At 59.2% G+C, this 17,462-nt stretch overlaps 1 protein-coding gene across 5 annotated transcripts in view; it reads left to right on the top strand.

Moving 5' to 3' along the window:
* PDE9A (phosphodiesterase 9A) overlaps positions 1 to 12,302 on the top strand; it is a 97,747-nt gene extending 85,445 nt beyond the window's left edge. Inside the window, exons 11-19 of one of the 5 annotated variants that reach the window (XM_060010270.1) lie at positions 1,083 to 1,187; positions 1,378 to 1,460; positions 2,639 to 2,795; positions 5,841 to 5,954; positions 6,490 to 7,023; positions 7,480 to 7,608; positions 9,057 to 9,149; positions 11,116 to 11,188; positions 11,904 to 12,302. In XM_060010270.1, the coding sequence (XP_059866253.1) occupies positions 1,083 to 1,187; positions 1,378 to 1,460; positions 2,639 to 2,795; positions 5,841 to 5,954; positions 6,490 to 7,023; positions 7,480 to 7,608; positions 9,057 to 9,149; positions 11,116 to 11,188; positions 11,904 to 11,917 (1,302 nt within the window). In that variant the 3' untranslated portion in view covers positions 11,918 to 12,302. The remainder of the gene's footprint in view (positions 1 to 1,082; positions 1,188 to 1,377; positions 1,461 to 2,638; positions 2,796 to 5,840; positions 5,955 to 6,489; positions 7,024 to 7,479; positions 7,609 to 9,056; positions 9,150 to 11,115; positions 11,189 to 11,903) is intronic. The other 4 variants (XM_060010271.2, XM_060010273.2, XM_060010274.2 and 1 more) reach the window with 4 other exon arrangements.
* The last annotated feature ends 5,160 nt before the right edge of the window (positions 12,303 to 17,462 follow it).

Below are 17,462 nucleotides of genomic sequence, written 5' to 3'. Positions count from 1 at the left end.
AGCCCTGCGGGGACGGTCAGCCAGTCTCTGCCCGTCCTCCTCCCCCAAAACACTCTCTGCTCTTAAGCCCCTGCTCTGGTGAGCGAGAAAATAGTAAGAACGGGGGAGGGGCAAGTGAAGCAGGTGCTCTAAGCCGCACAGGCATGTGAGCGAGCGTGTTGTGCAGGTGTGTACATGGGGGGGTGCATGTGAGTGTACGTTTGTATTTGTGTGCATGTGATTGTGCGTTCCGGTGCCTGCATACTTGTGGGGCGTGTGCCTGTACGTGTGCATGTACACACGTGTAAGCGTATGCACGTGACTGCGTTTGTGTGATTGCCAGGGTGTGTGTGTGAGAGAGTATTTAGCAGCAGATCTTTCTCTTTTTAATTAATTAATTTTCTTTATTATTTATTTTTTTTTGGCTGCATTGGGTCTTCGTTGCTGCACGCAGACTTTCTCTAGATGCGGCGAGTGGGGGCTACTCTTCATTGCGGTGCGCGGGCTTCTCATTGCGGTGGCTTCTCTTGTTGTGGAGCACGGGCTCTAGGCACGCGGGCTCAGTAGTTGTGGCTCGTGGACTCAGTAGTTGTGGCTCACGGGCTCTAGAGCTCAGGCTCAGTAGTTGTGGCGCACGGGCTTAGTTGCTCCGCGGCATGTGGGATCTTCCCGGACCAGGGCTCGAACCCGTGTCCCCTGCATTGGCAGGCAGATTCTTAACCCCTGCGCCACCAGGGAAGCCCCAGATCTTTCTTTTTAATAAAATACTGCTCACAACCAGATGTTAAAAGCCTGTGGAAGATTTGATGGTGGCTGGGGACCCAGCTCCCCGCGTATAGACCCCAAGCTCTCCCCCCAAGCTTCACACCCCAGCGTGGCTCCCCTGGGGACACCTTCCCCGGGGTGGGATCGTGGGGGCCATGGTGTGGCCCCCGGACATCCTCAGGCCCCTGGGCCCCCTGGTGCTCTCACCCTCGGGAAATGGGAGGGCAGCTGGATGAGGGCCAGGTGGGGAGCAGGCAGTTGGCACCGGGAAGAAGGTGCCAGGAGCTGGGGGGAGGGGTGGGCAGCTGGCCACAGGGCGGACCCTCTCGTCTCCGCAGCTCTGCGTGCACGACAACTACCGTAACAACCCTTTCCACAACTTCCGTCACTGCTTCTGCGTCACCCAGATGATGTACAGCATGACCTGGCTCTGCGGGCTGCAGGTGGGTCTGGGGGAGCCCGCTGCCCGGCGTGGTCAGTGAGCAAATGGGCGCCCACCCCCGCCCCGCCCCAGGGAGAGGCAGGTCCTCCCCCACCGGGCCGGCAGCTGGAGGGGCTTCGTCCCCCTGTATCACCCGCCTCCCACCCGACTCCAGCCCCTCCTCACCCCACCCCACTCTCTCTCTGATCCAGGAGAAATTTTCCCAGATGGATATCTTGATCTTAATGACAGCGGCCATCTGCCATGACTTGGACCATCCAGGCTACAACAACACGTACGTACGCCGTCTTCTTCTCTGTCTCTTTTTCCCTTGTAAAGGGGCCTCTGCGCATCAGAGGTGAACTTTTCAGCTCAACCCTCTGCCAGTTCCAAGCTGGAGCGGTCGGCCAAGGCCTCCTAAGCCCCCAGCTCCACCCCACCTCTTAGGACATGGCTCACTGCTTGGGACTGTGTCCGGGGCCCGGGCCTCCCGGCGCAGGACCTTGGAGGTTACCAAAGCCAGAGGGGCTGCCATAGCCCTCTGCGTCTGCACCGGCAAAGCCCCGACGGCAGCAGGACCTCCCTCCCCCGAAGCAGGCGGGGACTCCCGCACACACGTGGACGGGGAGGGGCAGCCCCACCCCGGTCTCTGGATCTCACTCCCCCGTGGGCAGCCTCCCCAGCCCGTTTCCGACAGGAGCAAAGCAGAGGCAGGAGCTGTGACAGCAAGAGCAGGGTTGTGGACGGGCGGGTGGTGGGAGGGTCCAGGGCAGGTGTGGAGCCAGGAGGACGGGCCAGGCTTTGCTGGAACGTTGGTCCGCTCCCGCCTCTGGGGCGAAGGCCCCCGAGTGCCACCCCACGCGCCTGCCAGAGTCCAGGCCGGGTGGCGCTGCTTCGCGTTCCTAGTGGTACATTGGTGGTTCTGTCGAGTTCGTGTATTTGCGTATCGAGTATCACTGGGCGGGTGATGATGCCAGGTCTGCCCGAGAAGCGTGCCGTCGTTTGTCAGGACCAGAGCGGATTCCAAGGTGTGGACGTTTGTGCCCCTCCGAGGAGGTGGCCCCGTGGGCATCCATGCCCTCAGTTCAGACTCGGATGACGTGCCCGAGCACAGGCCAGCCGAGGGCCGTGCCCACAGCAGATGACGAGAAAATGCACCCCAGTCCTCCACATACTGATAACGTCTGCAGGGTGTCTGACCATTCTGAGGGCACGCGACGGGGAGGCGTTGAGGCTTCTTGGTGACCTCCACTGTTAGGACTACAGCAACTTGGAGGTATCCAGTTGGAGGGGCAGCAGAGACCCAGGAGAGCCAGGAGAAGGGGGCTCCTGGCACGAGCAGAGTGCGGTCCCCTCCATCCCTTCCAGCCTCCATGCACCTCCCCACCCCACCGCCCGCGCCGCTGCCCTGACTCGAAGGTGCCTCTGAGTGCGGGTGCCCGAGGGCCCTTCTGCTCTCTCCTCCAACCCCAGGTACCAGATCAATGCCCGCACGGAGCTGGCCATCCGCTACAATGACATCTCGCCCCTGGAGAACCACCACTGTGCCGTGGCCTTCCAGATCCTCAGCCAGCCCGAGTGCAACATCTTCTCCAGCGTGCCGGCAGAGGGCTTCAAGCAGATCAGACAGGTGTGTGGGGTGAGGGCACGCCCACCGCAGAGTGGGAGGCACCGGGGGGACAGTGAGTCCGACCAGAGAGCAGAAGCCCTCTCGCCCCGTGCCTGAGGCTCCCACATCTCCCAGTCCCCCACCAGGGATCCTGGGGGACCGGCCCTCCTCCCCAGCCTCCTCCAAGGCCAAGTGGCTCCCCGGGAAGAGGTCTGCGTTTGGCACGCATGCACGGTGTTCCATGGACCTGCAGATCACGGCCACCATTTAATTGAACCCTTTGAGATCGGTCCTTTCTCATCTCACAGCCCAGGAAAGTGAGGCTGACACAGGCGAGGTCACTCGCTCAAGGGAGCAGGCCCTGGGCAGACACGTCTGCGGCATCCAGCCCAGCAGAACCCCGACCACTGTCCCCTAAGCCCTGCTCTTGTCCCCTGCAGCCCCACCACCCATTTCAGAAGAGACATTTCTGCTGCTCGGGGCACTTTGGGAAACGGATGAGGGAGGCCAGCTGTCTGGGGTCAGATGCTTCCAACTCACCAAAAGTGACGCCCCTACACACACAGGAGGTCCCGCTGCAGCCCTGTGTCCCATCCTCTGGCGTGTTCGGGGGAGGGGCGATGTCAGAGAGATCTTGGAGTGAGGTGGGTTGAATGATAGCCACCCCCCAACCAAAAAAAAAAAACCAAAAAGGTGTGTCCTCTTCCTGACTCCCCAGGACCTGTGAACGAGTCTTTACAGACATAATTAAATTAGGAGCTTTAGATAAGGTTACCTCAGATTATCCATGTGGATGTGAAATCCAATGACAAGTGTCCTCATAAGAGACACACAGAGGAGAGATACAGAGAGGCAACAGGGCCAGGGACAGGAGTGATGTGGACACAAGCCAAGGAGCGCTGGGGCCACCAGAAACAGGAAGAGGTAGGGAATGGACCATCCCCGGAGCCTTCAGAGGGGACACCTTGGTTTCAAGACTTGCGGCCTCCAGAACCGTGAGAGGATGCCTTCCTGCTGTTCCGTCCCCCAGCATGTGGCACTTAGAACGGGAGCCGTGTCCACGGCATAGGAGGAACCACACGCCGCGTCTGTTCGGCGTCTCTGTGGCCTTGCTCCAAGACGCACTAGAGCCCAGGGCCAGGACACAGTCCCCTCCCTCCAGGAGAACTGATAGCTTCACCTTATCAGACGACAGCAGCCTCGTTCCCCATCCTTCCAGCTTCCAGGCAGTCAGAGCTCAATCAGGGCTTAATTACCGCCCTGGTGAATCACCGGCTCCTGGTACAGTTACCTCCCCTTTATCTGCTGGCTTTCTATCTGCTGGCTTTCTGGCCTCCCTTCCACGTTTATGGACCCACCCAGCAGGCACACGCGACATGTTCCACGAGCTGGAGTGAGTCTTTCTGTGAGGCAGGTAAAGGGGTAAACCCTGAAGAAAGGACCCTGCCTTTGTGCCGCCCCGATGGCTGCCGGGTGAGGAGCCCTGCCAGGGACACGGCCCAGAGGATTCAGGCAGCTGAGCCCCTTTGTGCGTGGAGGGGTCAGAGCAGCACCCCGCTCCCGCGGAGGAGCCGCACCCAGGGGCCGGGGCCCTGCTCGTGCCGCCCGCCACGGGGACACAGGCTGACCTTGCCCAGCACCTTACTGACATTAACACTTCCTACGGGTAAAATCCGTTGTCCCAATTTTTAATCATATTCCGTCCTTGAATATTTTGAGGGATAACTCATCATAGGAACAGATCCTTCACTAACAATACAGTTAAATCTTTACCGAGAAATCGCACAATTGAAAAGGCCAGTGATGCCCCTTTTTTTGTTTTTTTTGTGCGGTACGTGGGCCTCTCACTGCTGTGGCCTCTCCCGTTGTGGAGCACAGGCTCCGGACGCGCAGGCTCAGCGGCCATGGCTCACGGGCCCAGCCGCTCCGCGGCATGTGGGATCCTCCCGGACCGGGGCACGAACCCGTGTCCCCTGCATCGGCAGGCGGACTCCCAACCACTGCGACACCAGGGAAGCCCGCCCCCCCCCGATTTTTTATCTGTCTTGACTGATTTGAGTTGTGTATTTGATGCTTGTGGTGGTGTTTTCTTGGAAAAGTAGAACACCATACTCAGCACAGAGGTGTGTTCTGTAAATGTTTGTAGGATGGATGGATGACTGAATAGATGGATGGATGGATGGACAAGTGGGTGGGTGGATGGATGGGTGGATGGATGGGTGAGTAGACAAGTGGACGGGTGGGGAGACAGATAAATCGATGGGTGGATGAGTGGGTGGGTAGATGATCATGGTTTCAAATTATGTTATTTCTACTAAACCAATACTGGGTTAACAAGGTCAAAATATTTGTATTAAAAAACTTATTTGGGGACTTCCCTAGGGGTCCAGTGGTTAAGACTCTGCACTTCCAATGCAGGGGGTGCGGGTTTGATCCCTGGTCGGGAAACTAAGATCCCGCATGCCACATGGCCAAAAACAACAAAACAAAACAACCTTTATTTTATCCTTACCTACAAATTCGTTAATAGAAGCATGCTATTATATGATCAGACTTTGATCGCTCCCAAGCAAGATAAGCACATATCATCACATACAGATTAGATAACAGGAAAAAGATACTCTTGGAAAATAGGTCACTGACCTCCAACAACAAGCTCTGGAAGGAACAAACCATATACCTAAATTACTGCATCAGCGGGGAGCATTTGTCCTCGGCTGAAAGCGTCTGGACTTCGCAAGGAGACACGTGCTGAGCCTGCCCTCTGCAGACGAACGGTCTTGGCGGGCCCGACGCGCTGCCTTCTCCAGGGACACAGCCTGTGTCTGGCAGCCCGGGGCTCAACCCCCAGCCTTCCACTCACCAGCTGAGGCCTGGGCAGGCTCCCCAGCCTCTCCGGCTCTCAGTTTCTTTATAAAACGAGGACAGTGGTTCTTAGACACGCCCGTGGCGTTGGCAGGAGGCCCAGATGAAGCGGTATGAGCAGAAGGCTCTGCATACAGCAGGCGCTCACTGAGTCACTGTTGGGATCGTGCCCCGCGTTCACACTTTGCCTTCGCTCCTCAGGGGGTGATCACCTTAATCCTGGCCACCGACATGGCGAGGCACGCGGAAATTATGGATTCTTTCAAAGAAAAAATGGAGAATTTTGACTACAGCAACGAGGAGCACATGACCCTGGTGAGCGGCTTGTCTTCCCTCTCTGGGGGGCTGGGGAGTGAGCGCCACCCCCAGCTCAGACTGGAGACCGAAGCGCCAAAGGAAAACGTGTAACCTCGCCTCGCAGCGAGGTGTCGGTGAAGCCGGCTTTCCAAGTCCCGGCACTTAGCAGGGAGAGCCCCCCGTCACCCCAGCAGGACCCCCTCTCCTAGTTAAAGTCACCCCTTTCCCATTCCCCCATCTCATTCAGATTTGAAGGTTATAAGTAGGGGAAGGTAAGCCTGCGTACAGAGGCCTGGCCAACACAGGGGAGCGCCAGGCTTGGGGGCAGAGGGCAGAGGGCAGAAGCCAGGGCCGCCTTGGCATTTGTGGGACTGCTCCCCCCGTGCTGGGGGCGGCAGAGGTGGAGTCCTGCCCTGGATGCCCCTTGGGCCAGCCGGCAGGACTGTGGTTCCCACCCCTGCATCGCTGCCCGGTGTGCAGGCGGCGGGGTGCCGAGGCCGGTGGGCGCCCTCCCTGCTGTTACATGAGCATCCCCTTTACCCTGTGTCTCTAGCGCACCTCTTCAGTGCTCTGGGGTCCCAGCACTCTCCACCCGCTGGGGTTTTTTTCGTCATCTGTTAAACCTCTGCCTCCAGGCAATACCGTCTGTCTACACTTTTTACATATTCTCGACATCAAGAAGACACTTCTGAGCTTTGCAGTGTATAGTTTGTATGACAAAACGTCCGTGTGTTCAAGGGACTTCCCTACTACTGAGGCCCCTCCAGGAAAGATTCTGACCCTCGGGGGTGCGGGGATGCCCCGTCTTCCCCCTGCAGCGGGAAGTATGTCCTTGTGGGGGGCAGGGGGCAACAATGCTGGGTTCCCCTCCGCCAGCATCACCCGCCCTCCTTCCCTGCCGGCCAGTGATGGTGAGTCCAGACGCACAGCGCTGTGGGATGTGTCCCGTGTTGCACAGCTGATTCCAGATCTCTTCTTTCAGCTGAAGATGATCCTGATTAAGTGCTGTGACATCTCTAACGAGGTCCGTCCGATGGAGGTGGCGGAACCCTGGGTGGATTGTTTATTAGAGGAGTATTTCATGCAGGTAGGAGCATCAGACAGCGTCACGCAGCATCACGCCTCCTGGGCTCGTTAGCCCCTTAACTGGGTTCCTGCTGGAAGCGTGACGGACGGGCCAAGGTGGCCTCCGGCATCACCGCCTCCGGAAGCCTTCCCAGCAGGCGCACGTGTAATTTGAGACACGAAAAACAGGGACCAACAGGAAAAGCTAATGTCAAACTGTTACCACATTAGTGCCCCTGTTACCACTAGTTAAACCCCCTCCCCGCCCCCCCCCCTCGCACAACCCTGCAGGCCCAGCAGGCACCTAGTTCGCACTTACGGCGTCCCCATCGTCCCACGTGGTCACGAACGTGCGTGACGCGGGTGGTTCCGTTGGCATATTAGCTGTTTCTCTCTTCCTCTCAGACGATGATCCTGGAAGCCCCCAGATTCCACGGGTGTTTCTTTCTTTAACGTGTGTCCTCTGCCTTCCCCGCAGAGCGACCGCGAGAAGTCGGAGGGCCTTCCCGTGGCGCCTTTCATGGACCGGGACAAAGTGACCAAGGCCACGGCCCAGACTGGGTTCATCAGCTTCGTGCTGATCCCGATGTTTGAAACGGTGACCAAGGTGAGTGACCCAGACATGCACAGGTGCACGCACACTCACACGCTCACACGGACACACACGTGTGCACTGGCCGCCTGCCCCGCCCCCCGGGCGGCGACCCAGCAGCAAAGCCGCCCCACCCTTGGCCACCCTCCCCCATGGACACCGCCCCACCCTTGGCCACCCTCCTCCATGGACACCGCCCCACCCTTGGCCACCCTCCTCCATGGACACCGCCCCACCCTTGGCCACCCTCCCCCATGGACACCGCCCCACCCTTGGCCACCCTCCCCCATGGTGTCTCTGGGCCCCCCCCCAGGGCCCCGCTTCCCAGGGCACCGGCCAAGTCCCTGTCAGCCTTTCAACTCTGCCTACAGAAGCCCCTCTAACCTGCCCCCCACCCCACCCGGCACACGGCTGACACCAGGTTAATCCTCAGCAAGGAGCCGGCCTCTGCCTCTCTCCCGAGCCTTCCATGGCTCCCCACTGCCCCCAGCACAGGGCACACAGCCCCCCGCCCTCCCAGGCCCTCCCGTCTTACAGGACGGCCCTTAGCTCCTGGTCCTGCCTTTCTTCAAGCCTCCACCTCTGAGCCCACCCTCCGTGGCCTGGGCACCCCATGCCCTGCTCAGCAACCTTCCAGAGCTCCCTCAGCACACCCTCCTCAAGCCCCGTGGCTCCGTTCCGCCTAGAATTTGTCTCCCTGTCTGCAGCTTCCTTCCTCAGGCTGCGGGGTCTTCCCCGTGGGCACCGGGTGCCAGGGCACAGCAGGGCGATGGTGGCTCCCACAGGTGGCAGGAGCAGGGCTGGGGAAGCACAGAAAGCACGAGGGGCTGAGGGCTGTGTGCACTGGGCTCCCTGGGGCTGCCGGGGGGTCTTGGAGTGAGAGGCAAGCGCCTCAGAGCTGAGTCTCAAAGGTAAAGATGCTCAGCAGGTGGCCCCGGGGCGGTGGGAGCCGCAGGGCCAGGCCTGAGCACGGGGTGGGCGGAGGGGTCCTGGGCCATGCAGTGGCGGGATGGGGGCAGTGGGGGGGGGCGGTGCAAGCAGCCTCACCCCTCCCACCCCGGGGCTGCCAGGGCTCTAGTAGGCAAGGTTGGCGTTTGGAAGATGAGAGTCTGCAGGCTGGACAGTCGGGGGTCCCTTCAAGCAGAGGGCAGGGGGTGGCTTCTGCCAGGTCCGCGAGGACAGTGTGAGAGCAGGAAGCAGGGACCTGGAAGGGGTGGGTGGGCAGCGAGCGGGGGCTCTCCCTCCCCAGGGGCTCCCGGGACTCACTGACCAGTCGGCTTCCAACCTCGGGCACCTTGGGTTCCGCCGCAGCCGAGACCCAAGGGTCCACAGGTGCCCCTTGGACAGAAGCACATTCCCTGCGCGGCTTTTCCCCCGGGACGCACGGGACCTGGCACGGTTTTGCGCCAGCGTCTTCTGCGAGGGGGACCAGCTGCTGAGAGGGCCCGTGTGTTCCCTCGCAGCTCTTCCCTGCGGTGGGGGAGCTCATGCTGCAGCCCCTGTGGGAGTCCAGAGACCGCTACGAGGAGCTGAAGCAAATGGACGCCATGAAGGAGGTGAGCCGGGCTGCGCAGGCGCGGGGGCCGCGGGGCCCGGCCACACGGCCCGGGGGGCCCTCCAGATGGGAGCTCGTGCATCCCACGGAGGAGGGGGGTCAGTCCTCGGGGAGCTCACGGCACGGAACGCACAGAACCTCGGGCAGAGTCGGTGCCCCGTGGTCGCAATCGCCCACGGGAAATGCAGAGCATCACAGCACCTCGGCTGCCTGCATCCCCTCAGAGCAGCGCCCTAGGCCCGCGCGGGTCCCTCACCTCCTCCCAGGGCTGACCTTGTGCAGAGGGAGGGCGGCGGAAGAGACGCTTCCCCTGGCATGGGAAAAGCCACCACCACGACCTGGCCACAGGGCTACCACGTGGCACCTCGAGGAGGGGCTGGGTCTGGCTCCAGGCTGCTGTTGGGATTGATCCTGTGTTTCAGGGAGGTCCAGTTCATAGGCTCAGAGCTGGGGTAGAGGTTTTCAGAAAAGCCCCAGAAGCTGGTCTGGCCAAGGCAGGACCCCAGTGTGTGCAGATCTGCTTCAGGTCCCCCTGCCTCCTGGGACCCCTGGGACCTCCCCCCGTGACGTCCAGCCACTTGAGTGTCGCCTCCCTTCCATCCACGCTCCCACCTCCTCTCTCCGGGGCCCGTCCCTGCTGCCTCGGGCTTGGTCCCCCTCTGGCCTTGGCCGGTGTCCCCCCGCACCCACCCAAGGGCCCCCTTCTGTGCCATTTGTCCTCACTGCGGGCAGGGCCCCACCCCGTCTTTGCAGCCAGGAACTCCCACTGCGCCCGCTGAGCCTCGGTGCGGCTCTCGACCTCCTTCGTGTACAATGCCGCACGCGATATGGTGCTCGGTAAATGCTGATGGGTCGATGGCAATCCAGGCTGGCAGCCAATTCCTCTACTCGGATTCTTCCCCCAAGAAGTCACAGATGGGGCTTCCCAGGTGGCGCAGCGGTTGAGAGTCCGCCTGCCGATGCAGGGGACGCGGGTTCGTGCCCCGGTCCGGGAAGATCCCACGTGCCTCGGAGCGGCTGGGCCCGTGAGCCATGGCCGCTGAGCCTGCGCGTCCGGAGCCTGTGCTCCGCAACGGGAGAGGCCGCAACAGTCAGAGGCCCACATACCACAAAAAAAAAAAAATTAAAAAAACCCTCAGCATTCCAGGTGAAGGACTGAAAAAGAGAGTGCTGGGGAACTCACAAGTACTAAGACGTTGTGGAGAGTTAAGAGCTCAGGAATGTAAGGGCTTCCCTGGTGGCGCAGTGGTTGAGAGTCCGCCTGCCGATGCAGGGGACATGGGTTTGTGCCCCGGTCCGGGAAGATCCCACGTGCCTCGGAGCGGCTGGGCCCGTGAGCCATGGCCGCTGAGCCTGCGTGTCCGGAGCCTGTGCTCCGCAACGGGAGAGGCCACAGCAGTGAGAGGCCCGCGTACCGCAAAAAAAAAAAAAAAAAAAGTCACAGACGGGTCCTGAAACTCCAAGAACCTAAGAGCAAAAGATGCAGAGAACAGATGGAAGAGGCGGTGTCCCCCTGCCGAGCCCCCTGACAGGAGGGCTAAAGGGGCCTGACTCCCCAGGGTCAACTGAGAGCCATCGCTGCGAAGGCCTCAGTCTCCAGGTCCCAGGCCAGCCGCCTAGAAGGGCCGTTAGGACGCTCCAGTGCCCCTTCCTGTTCCCAGAAAGAACAGACCCACAAAAGAGGTGAAAGGGTCTCGGACTTCGCACCCGCATCCACCAGTGCGCTGGCGCTGCACCTGTGGCCATGAGTGCGAGGACAGTGGCCGTGTGCAGTGGGGCCTCTGACCGCAGGGAAGGTGGCCCGTGCAGAGCTGTTGTCCGGGAAGCTCCCCCAGGCTGTAGACCCCAGTCTCCTCCCGCGTCTTAGCATCTGCAGCCCCGGGAAGGTCTTGGGCAGACGAGCAGTCACTCACTCACTGTTCCTGGAGCTTGATTTTTGCCTTCCGTATCCTCTGTCCTGGTTACAGCAGAAGGCTGAGAGCCTGACACCTGAGAGCACCGCGTCAAGAGAGAAAAGCAGAGATGGGGGAAAACGTGAAGGTAAGGCTGTTCTGAACGGTGTCTCAGTGTATACGGTAGTCCAGACTGCAATGGGGATGGCGTGGAAATCTGGGAAGGAAGGAGGGACGGAGGGAAGGAGGGGAGAGAATCTGAATGTATGAATGTTTTTAAACGAAACGCTTCTCCCTTGCATATAATCTTTACAATTAGGCTCTGAAAGGAGCCATGCCTTAGAAAAAGATCAATGATTAGCATAGGTACTACTTTTCAAAAAGAAAGTCTTTGCTTATGTCGCTGTAAGCACTTCCTGCGCGCTTGCATTTGGAACGGGTAGAAGGCAAACCAGCCCATTCGGCCTCCGCGTGGTAAGGTCACACCACACACGTGTATGAGGGTCACTTGGGAGAGCCTCGCTTATAGAGCAGTCAGGGTACAGGGCATGAGAACTGGGTTGGTTTCATAGAGGAGAGGTGGGTACCAGGCCCTGGCATCCAACGATCCTTGTTCTGAGTCCGGGCTTTGCTAATTACAAGCTGAGTGACGTGCACAAGCATCTCAACCTCTCTGAGCCGCAGAGCCCCAGTCTCTAAACCAGAGGCAATAATCCCATTCCTCTTGCTTTAGTGATGAAACGCACAGAGTGCTGGGACAGAAGAAGTGCTCATTGCCCGTGTGTGAGCCTGTGACATTTGCGGCATGCCCACACAGTTCCGATCCCACAGTCACAAACCAGCCGTCTTTTTCCTTTTCCAAGCAGATCATGCCTGAAGAAAGCCGTGTGCTGTGGGCTGCTCTCTGGACCCGGCCGGCTGGGCTTTGCGGATCGGCCCTGCGGGGAGACGTGGTCCTGAGCATCTGCCACCATGAGATCATGTTTTCTAAGAACCATTTTGTTCACTGATAACAAAAAAAAGGACTTCACGACGCTGTACAGAATTTTTATTTTTAAACTGTCTTTTAAATAATATATTCTTATACAGAAACGGGTACTGTCCTTTCTCTTTGGTAGTGTTGTGTGTCCCGGGCTGCTTCTGATATACCGCAGGAATCTCCCCCGCTTCCCACGGGGAGACAAAGGACACTGTGCTTTCCTCACCCGTGTGTCTCGGAGTGACGGCCTGCGTGATGTGCTGCCTGCCTCCGCGTAACTCAGCATTAAACGTCACACCGGTGCCCGGAGCGCGGGGCTGTGCGTGTCCTGTTTGTGAGCTGCGAGGGGGGTGTTGGGGGCTGCGTCCAGGGACGTGAGGCCGGAGGCAGCTCGGTCAGGCTGCAGGCAGCGTGAGCCCGAGAAATCCACGCGGGGTACCAGCCACCGCACGCTGGAGCCGTTTGCAGCATGGGAGCTCCACGTTTAAGTGGGCAGATGGGCAGAGGAGCCGCGTTTACTCAGCACATTTCAGGCCCCCGTTTCAGGGGATGAAGCTGTCCTTCTCTTCCTGCCTTTGTTTTAGACACGAGCACCGGGGACGTCCTGGGTGGCCCTGCGCCCACAAGGGGAGACCCAGCCCCAGGTTAGTTCACAGTCAGGCGTGTCCAGGTTGCACACACCTGAGCTCTCGCCCAGAAGCCCCTCCCCGTGTGCGTTTAGACTCCTCAGTGCTTCCCGGGGCTGTGAGCTCCATCTCCGTCCCCCCAAAAGCATCTGCTCTAAAAACTGACTTTAAAGGCCGTCAGCGTAATCTGAGCTCTATGGACATTTCATTTGCACGTTGGTTCAGTTTCCTCAGAGCATCTATTCCCTCTTGGTGAATTCCAGAATATTACTTCCCATCTTTGAATAATTCATTTTGAGCTGTGAAATGTTCCATCTCTCCTTGAATTCAGTTCAATATGGACAGGGGGCTTGGGTTCCGCCTCTCTTCTTATTTTTGTTGTTCATTTTCATCTGCTAAAGCCAGTACCTACCGCAGCTTTGGCTAAAATACAACCCAAACTTAGTACGTGTTTAGATATTGAGGCCTTCAACCTGCACGTCACGCTATACAGACACTTTATCGCCCGCCCTCCCGATCGGTGAGGGAATGTGCTGAATGGTGCCTTCTGTCTGCTGGGTTACGCCGAATGCCTACCTCACCAAACTCTGCCCCTGATCAAACTTCATACAATGATTACTGAATTTAACACTCATGCACACGCATGCACAAACACACATGCACATATACACACAGTCACAGGTCCACACACGTGTCCACAGGCATACACATACACATGTATCCACACATGCGTGCACACATGCTTACGTATACACGCAACCACCCGTAGGTGATACACATGTCGACACACGCACACATACTTACATACACACGTGCAATCACACATGCACAGGTGTCCACACACATGCTTCTGTGCACTGTACACATGATAACACACATGCATACACACACATAAGCGTGCGATGATACACAGGCACACGTGTGCACACACACTTATACTGCATATACACACGCGTGTGTCCACATACACATATACACAATCACACGTGTACATGCATGTATACACATGCACACACTCATATACACTTATACAGGCAATCGCATGTACACGTGTGTGTACACACACACACACACACACACACACACACACACACACACACTTCATCTGCATGACTGGGTTAGGTTATACCAAGTCCTGGGACAATGAGATCGACAAACAAGAGGAGAGACCGTCCTGGCAGCACCTGTGACAGTCCGGGTCCTGGTGAAGCCAGCCTGGTCCCTTTAACGGGATCCCTTAGAGATCGGGATCCCACTGAAAGCTGTCTCACACGGGACGTCCCCTCTGTGAGCGGCAGGAATACTGCCAGCCGCCCCCCTGCTGCACAGAGCAGCCCCAGAGCCCACGGACAGGGGCCCCATCCAGCCGCGTCAGCCTGCACACACCCGCACCTGGAAGGCCTCCTGCCCTGGGGCACCACACACGCTGGCTGAGTGACCGCGTAGGAGACGGAGGGTGGGGAGGCGGCGGCGGCCCCCATCAACCTCAGTGTAAAGTCAGAGTGAAGGATAAAAGGCTCAGGGCCGAGCCCCGTGGTGGGAGACCTGCGCGCAGCGGCTACGGCGGGACTCGGCCCCACCCTGCAGCCCGGCCGCGCCTCCATCACCTTGTGTTCATACAAGGGGACAAGACAGCGCCCTCTTCTGTGGTTTTTCTCCCCCAAGAACTTCTCTGAGCCGTCAAGGAATGACGCACACGTGTCAAGCAAAGACTGGATCTCATAAACCCCGACAAATCCCCTTCCTAATCGTCATCGTGGGAGCTCAGCTCTGAGGGCGCGCTGCCCTGGGAACACAGCTACGGCCGCCCGCCTCTCCACCGCCGTCAGAAAGGCCGTGCAGCCTTTTGTGATTTCAGCTCTGACCTCACAGCTAAGAAGGAAGAAAGGAGAGCTTCATCTGTCTAGAGGGTGTCCCCGGGGCCAAATGCCCCTACCCCGCTGTCTCATGCTGCCCGCCGTGTCTCAGACCACGGGCACCTCCCGTGGACTCCTCCAGCCATGATTTCTGAGGCCAGCGTGACATCTTTAACCAAACCACGCGGGAAAGTCAATTCAGTGTGAGGGTTGAACAAACACCACACACACTAAGTACTTAACCCTGGAAAAGCAGGCGTCGGTGGGAACTGTCAGCTTGCAGGTCGCTTCCGGCAGAGAAGAGCCAGGCGCCACAGAGCTGCCCCACCGGGTCGGGGTGGCAGCAGGCAATGCCACCTCCATCCTGACCCCAAGGGCAGCAGTGACGCTGGTTCCCTCCCCAACCCAGGAACGGGCCCCAGACAAGAGGCTTCTTTCACTCTTACTGCTCCTCCAGTGTTACCGTGAGGGGAGTTTTTAAAATTTAAGTCAAAAGAATTTAACTGTAATCTGTCTGAAGGGCAGATAAAGTCGTCGCTGCGGATTTGGAGGGGGCCGTTCTCCGCTGGGAGCCGAGAGGACCCGGTGAGGGTGTTGGGAATTCGAAGTGTCTTCAGGCAGCTTCTCCCAGCTTCAGGCTGGGCTTCCAACCCGTGCCAGGGAAGGTGGAGGGGCAGCGGGTACCACCGTCTCGGGAGCTTGGGGGTGGGTGCCTCAGGTAGGAGCCAGGTCCTGGGGGGTGAGTTCCCTTATCATGGACTGAATTACGTCCCCCAAAATGTATACTCGGAAACCCTCACCCCCAGCACCTCAGAATGTGACTGCGTTTGGAGGTCGGATCTTTAAAGAGGTGATTACGTTAAAATAAGGTCGTTAGGGTGGGTCCTAACCTAGAGGGCTGTGTCCGTGTAAAAAGAGGAGATGAGGACACAGATGCACACAGAGGGATGCACGTGAGGACACAGGAGGGGGCGGCCATCCTCACGCCCAGCAGAGAGCCCTCGGGAGGGACAGGCCTGCAACCCCTTGATCTCGGACTTCTGGTCTCCAGACCGCACGAGAATAAATGTCAGCGGTGCTTTGTTACGGCCACCCCAGGACCTCACACAGCCTGTGTCCAGGGACGGCCAGCATGGGGCCAGCACCGCGGGGTGCTCAGGAGTGAGGCCGGGTCCCCCACAACACCACGCCCTGCAGCCCGGCAGCTGCCCCTCCTCTCTCGGGGCCGCTGCTTGTCCCGGCGGAGAGGCCTTTCCAGCACCCAGGCCCTCCTCAGGGGCATCCCCCTGGGCACACATCCCACGGGAACACCCCACCGGGATCCCCCAGTGCTCAGGGGACCTGAGAGCTGGGGGAGAGGCCTGAGGAACGTCGGGACCATCGCCTGAGACGCGAGTGGGCGTGCTGAGAGGAGAGGGCCCTCCGGAGGTGCCCAGACGTCAAGGCCACGTCCGCCCGGCCAGGCCTTCTCACCCAAGGACCGCTGGCTCGGCCCAGCCAGAGGACCCGTTCCTCGGCTGCAGGAGCGGAGTTCGCACGCCGGCTGAAACGGGCGGCAGTGGGGTGGGGGAAGCTTCTGATTTTTCCTGTAGTTTCCAAATTTTCTGCAGTGGCTGGTTTTACTTTTCTAAGTAGAATAAATAAATAAATGTTCTTTTATTTTTAAAATGGGACACGGAAAAAAGCATGACTCTCTGGGGGGAAATGTTGGCGCCCGAGGTGGAAGGTGTCGGGGGCAGACGGGCTTTGCCAGCCCCGAATCACTGCACACACGCCCAGGGCCTCGCGGCCCCGTGCCTCTCAACAAGCCCGATTCCAAATAGGGACCCATCATCGCGGTCACAGACGTGCCCAGGGTCTGCAGAGCCAAACCGCGGTTCCTAAACTTTCACATTCCTAAGGAGGAAAATATCCCTTCCCGGATCACATGCCCCCTTTCTTTTGAAACATGATGCCCTCCTGCCCAAACTAGTCCCTTTCCCAAAGCATGTGTGTTGGTGCCCCTCTGGGTGTCCACCCGTCGGAGCTCCGAGCCAGTGGGAAAACCATAGAGGATCGGTGGGAAGCCACGGGTCCTGTGCACTGCTCGTGGCGCGCGCAGGGTGCCCGGAACCTTCAGAAGGAGGCGAGGGTCACCTCCTGAAAGGCCAGTGGGCGGGAGAGGGAGAAGGGAGGGCCCTCCAAGCGGACGGCCTGGTGGGCGGGGAGCTGCAGCCCTCGCTGTGTGCTTTCTGGAGCAAAGAGCCCTGAGTCCTGCTGGCTGATAAACGCAGTGAACCAGGCAAAGATCCAAGGAAGCAGCTCCCACACAAGGGGACGGCACGACAGAGGCCCCAAGGCAGGGAGGAGCCCACGGGCTTGGAAGCCCAGGGCGTGCGGGGAGAGGACCACCAGGTGTCCGGGTGAGGCAGGGGCCTGGGCCGCCGGTGCCCTGGGGCTTGTGGGGAAGGACCGGGCTCTGCCAGGGGTACAAGCTGGGGCCGCATCGTCCAGGGAGAGGTGCCGCTGGGGTCTGAGGGACCATCTGGACCTAAGTCCAGCTGGACTGGCGGTCAGTTGTAAGAAGGGGGCGGTGACAGCTGCGAACACCACCGAGTGGACTTGAGGCTGACTGGGGCATCAACCCGCCTGGCTGCAAGCCTGCCCCATGGCCCCGCTGCTCCTGGTGATTTGGGGTGACTCGCATTGTTTATAAAGGATAGGAGCCCTGCAAAAAATGATTTCCCTGGACCCCATACACCCTGGGGGTGACGCTGGTGACCACCACCCATTAGGGGCTCAGACATTTACCCATCGAAGGAATGAATTTGAGTTTGTGGTCACTAACCTAGAGAATCACTAAGAGGAAAAGTCCTCCTGCAGTGTGTGTGTGTGTGTGTGTGTGTGTGTGTGCGCGCGTGCGTGCGTGCGTGCGTGCGCATCTGTGAGCATATGTGCACCTCACTCCCAGCTGAGACAAAG

The sequence above is a fragment of the Delphinus delphis genome, chromosome 4, assembly GCF_949987515.2.
Source record: "Delphinus delphis chromosome 4, mDelDel1.2, whole genome shotgun sequence".
NCBI classification, from domain to species: Eukaryota; Metazoa; Chordata; class Mammalia; order Artiodactyla; family Delphinidae; genus Delphinus; species Delphinus delphis.
This window is presented reverse-complemented; position numbering and strand designations above follow the sequence as displayed.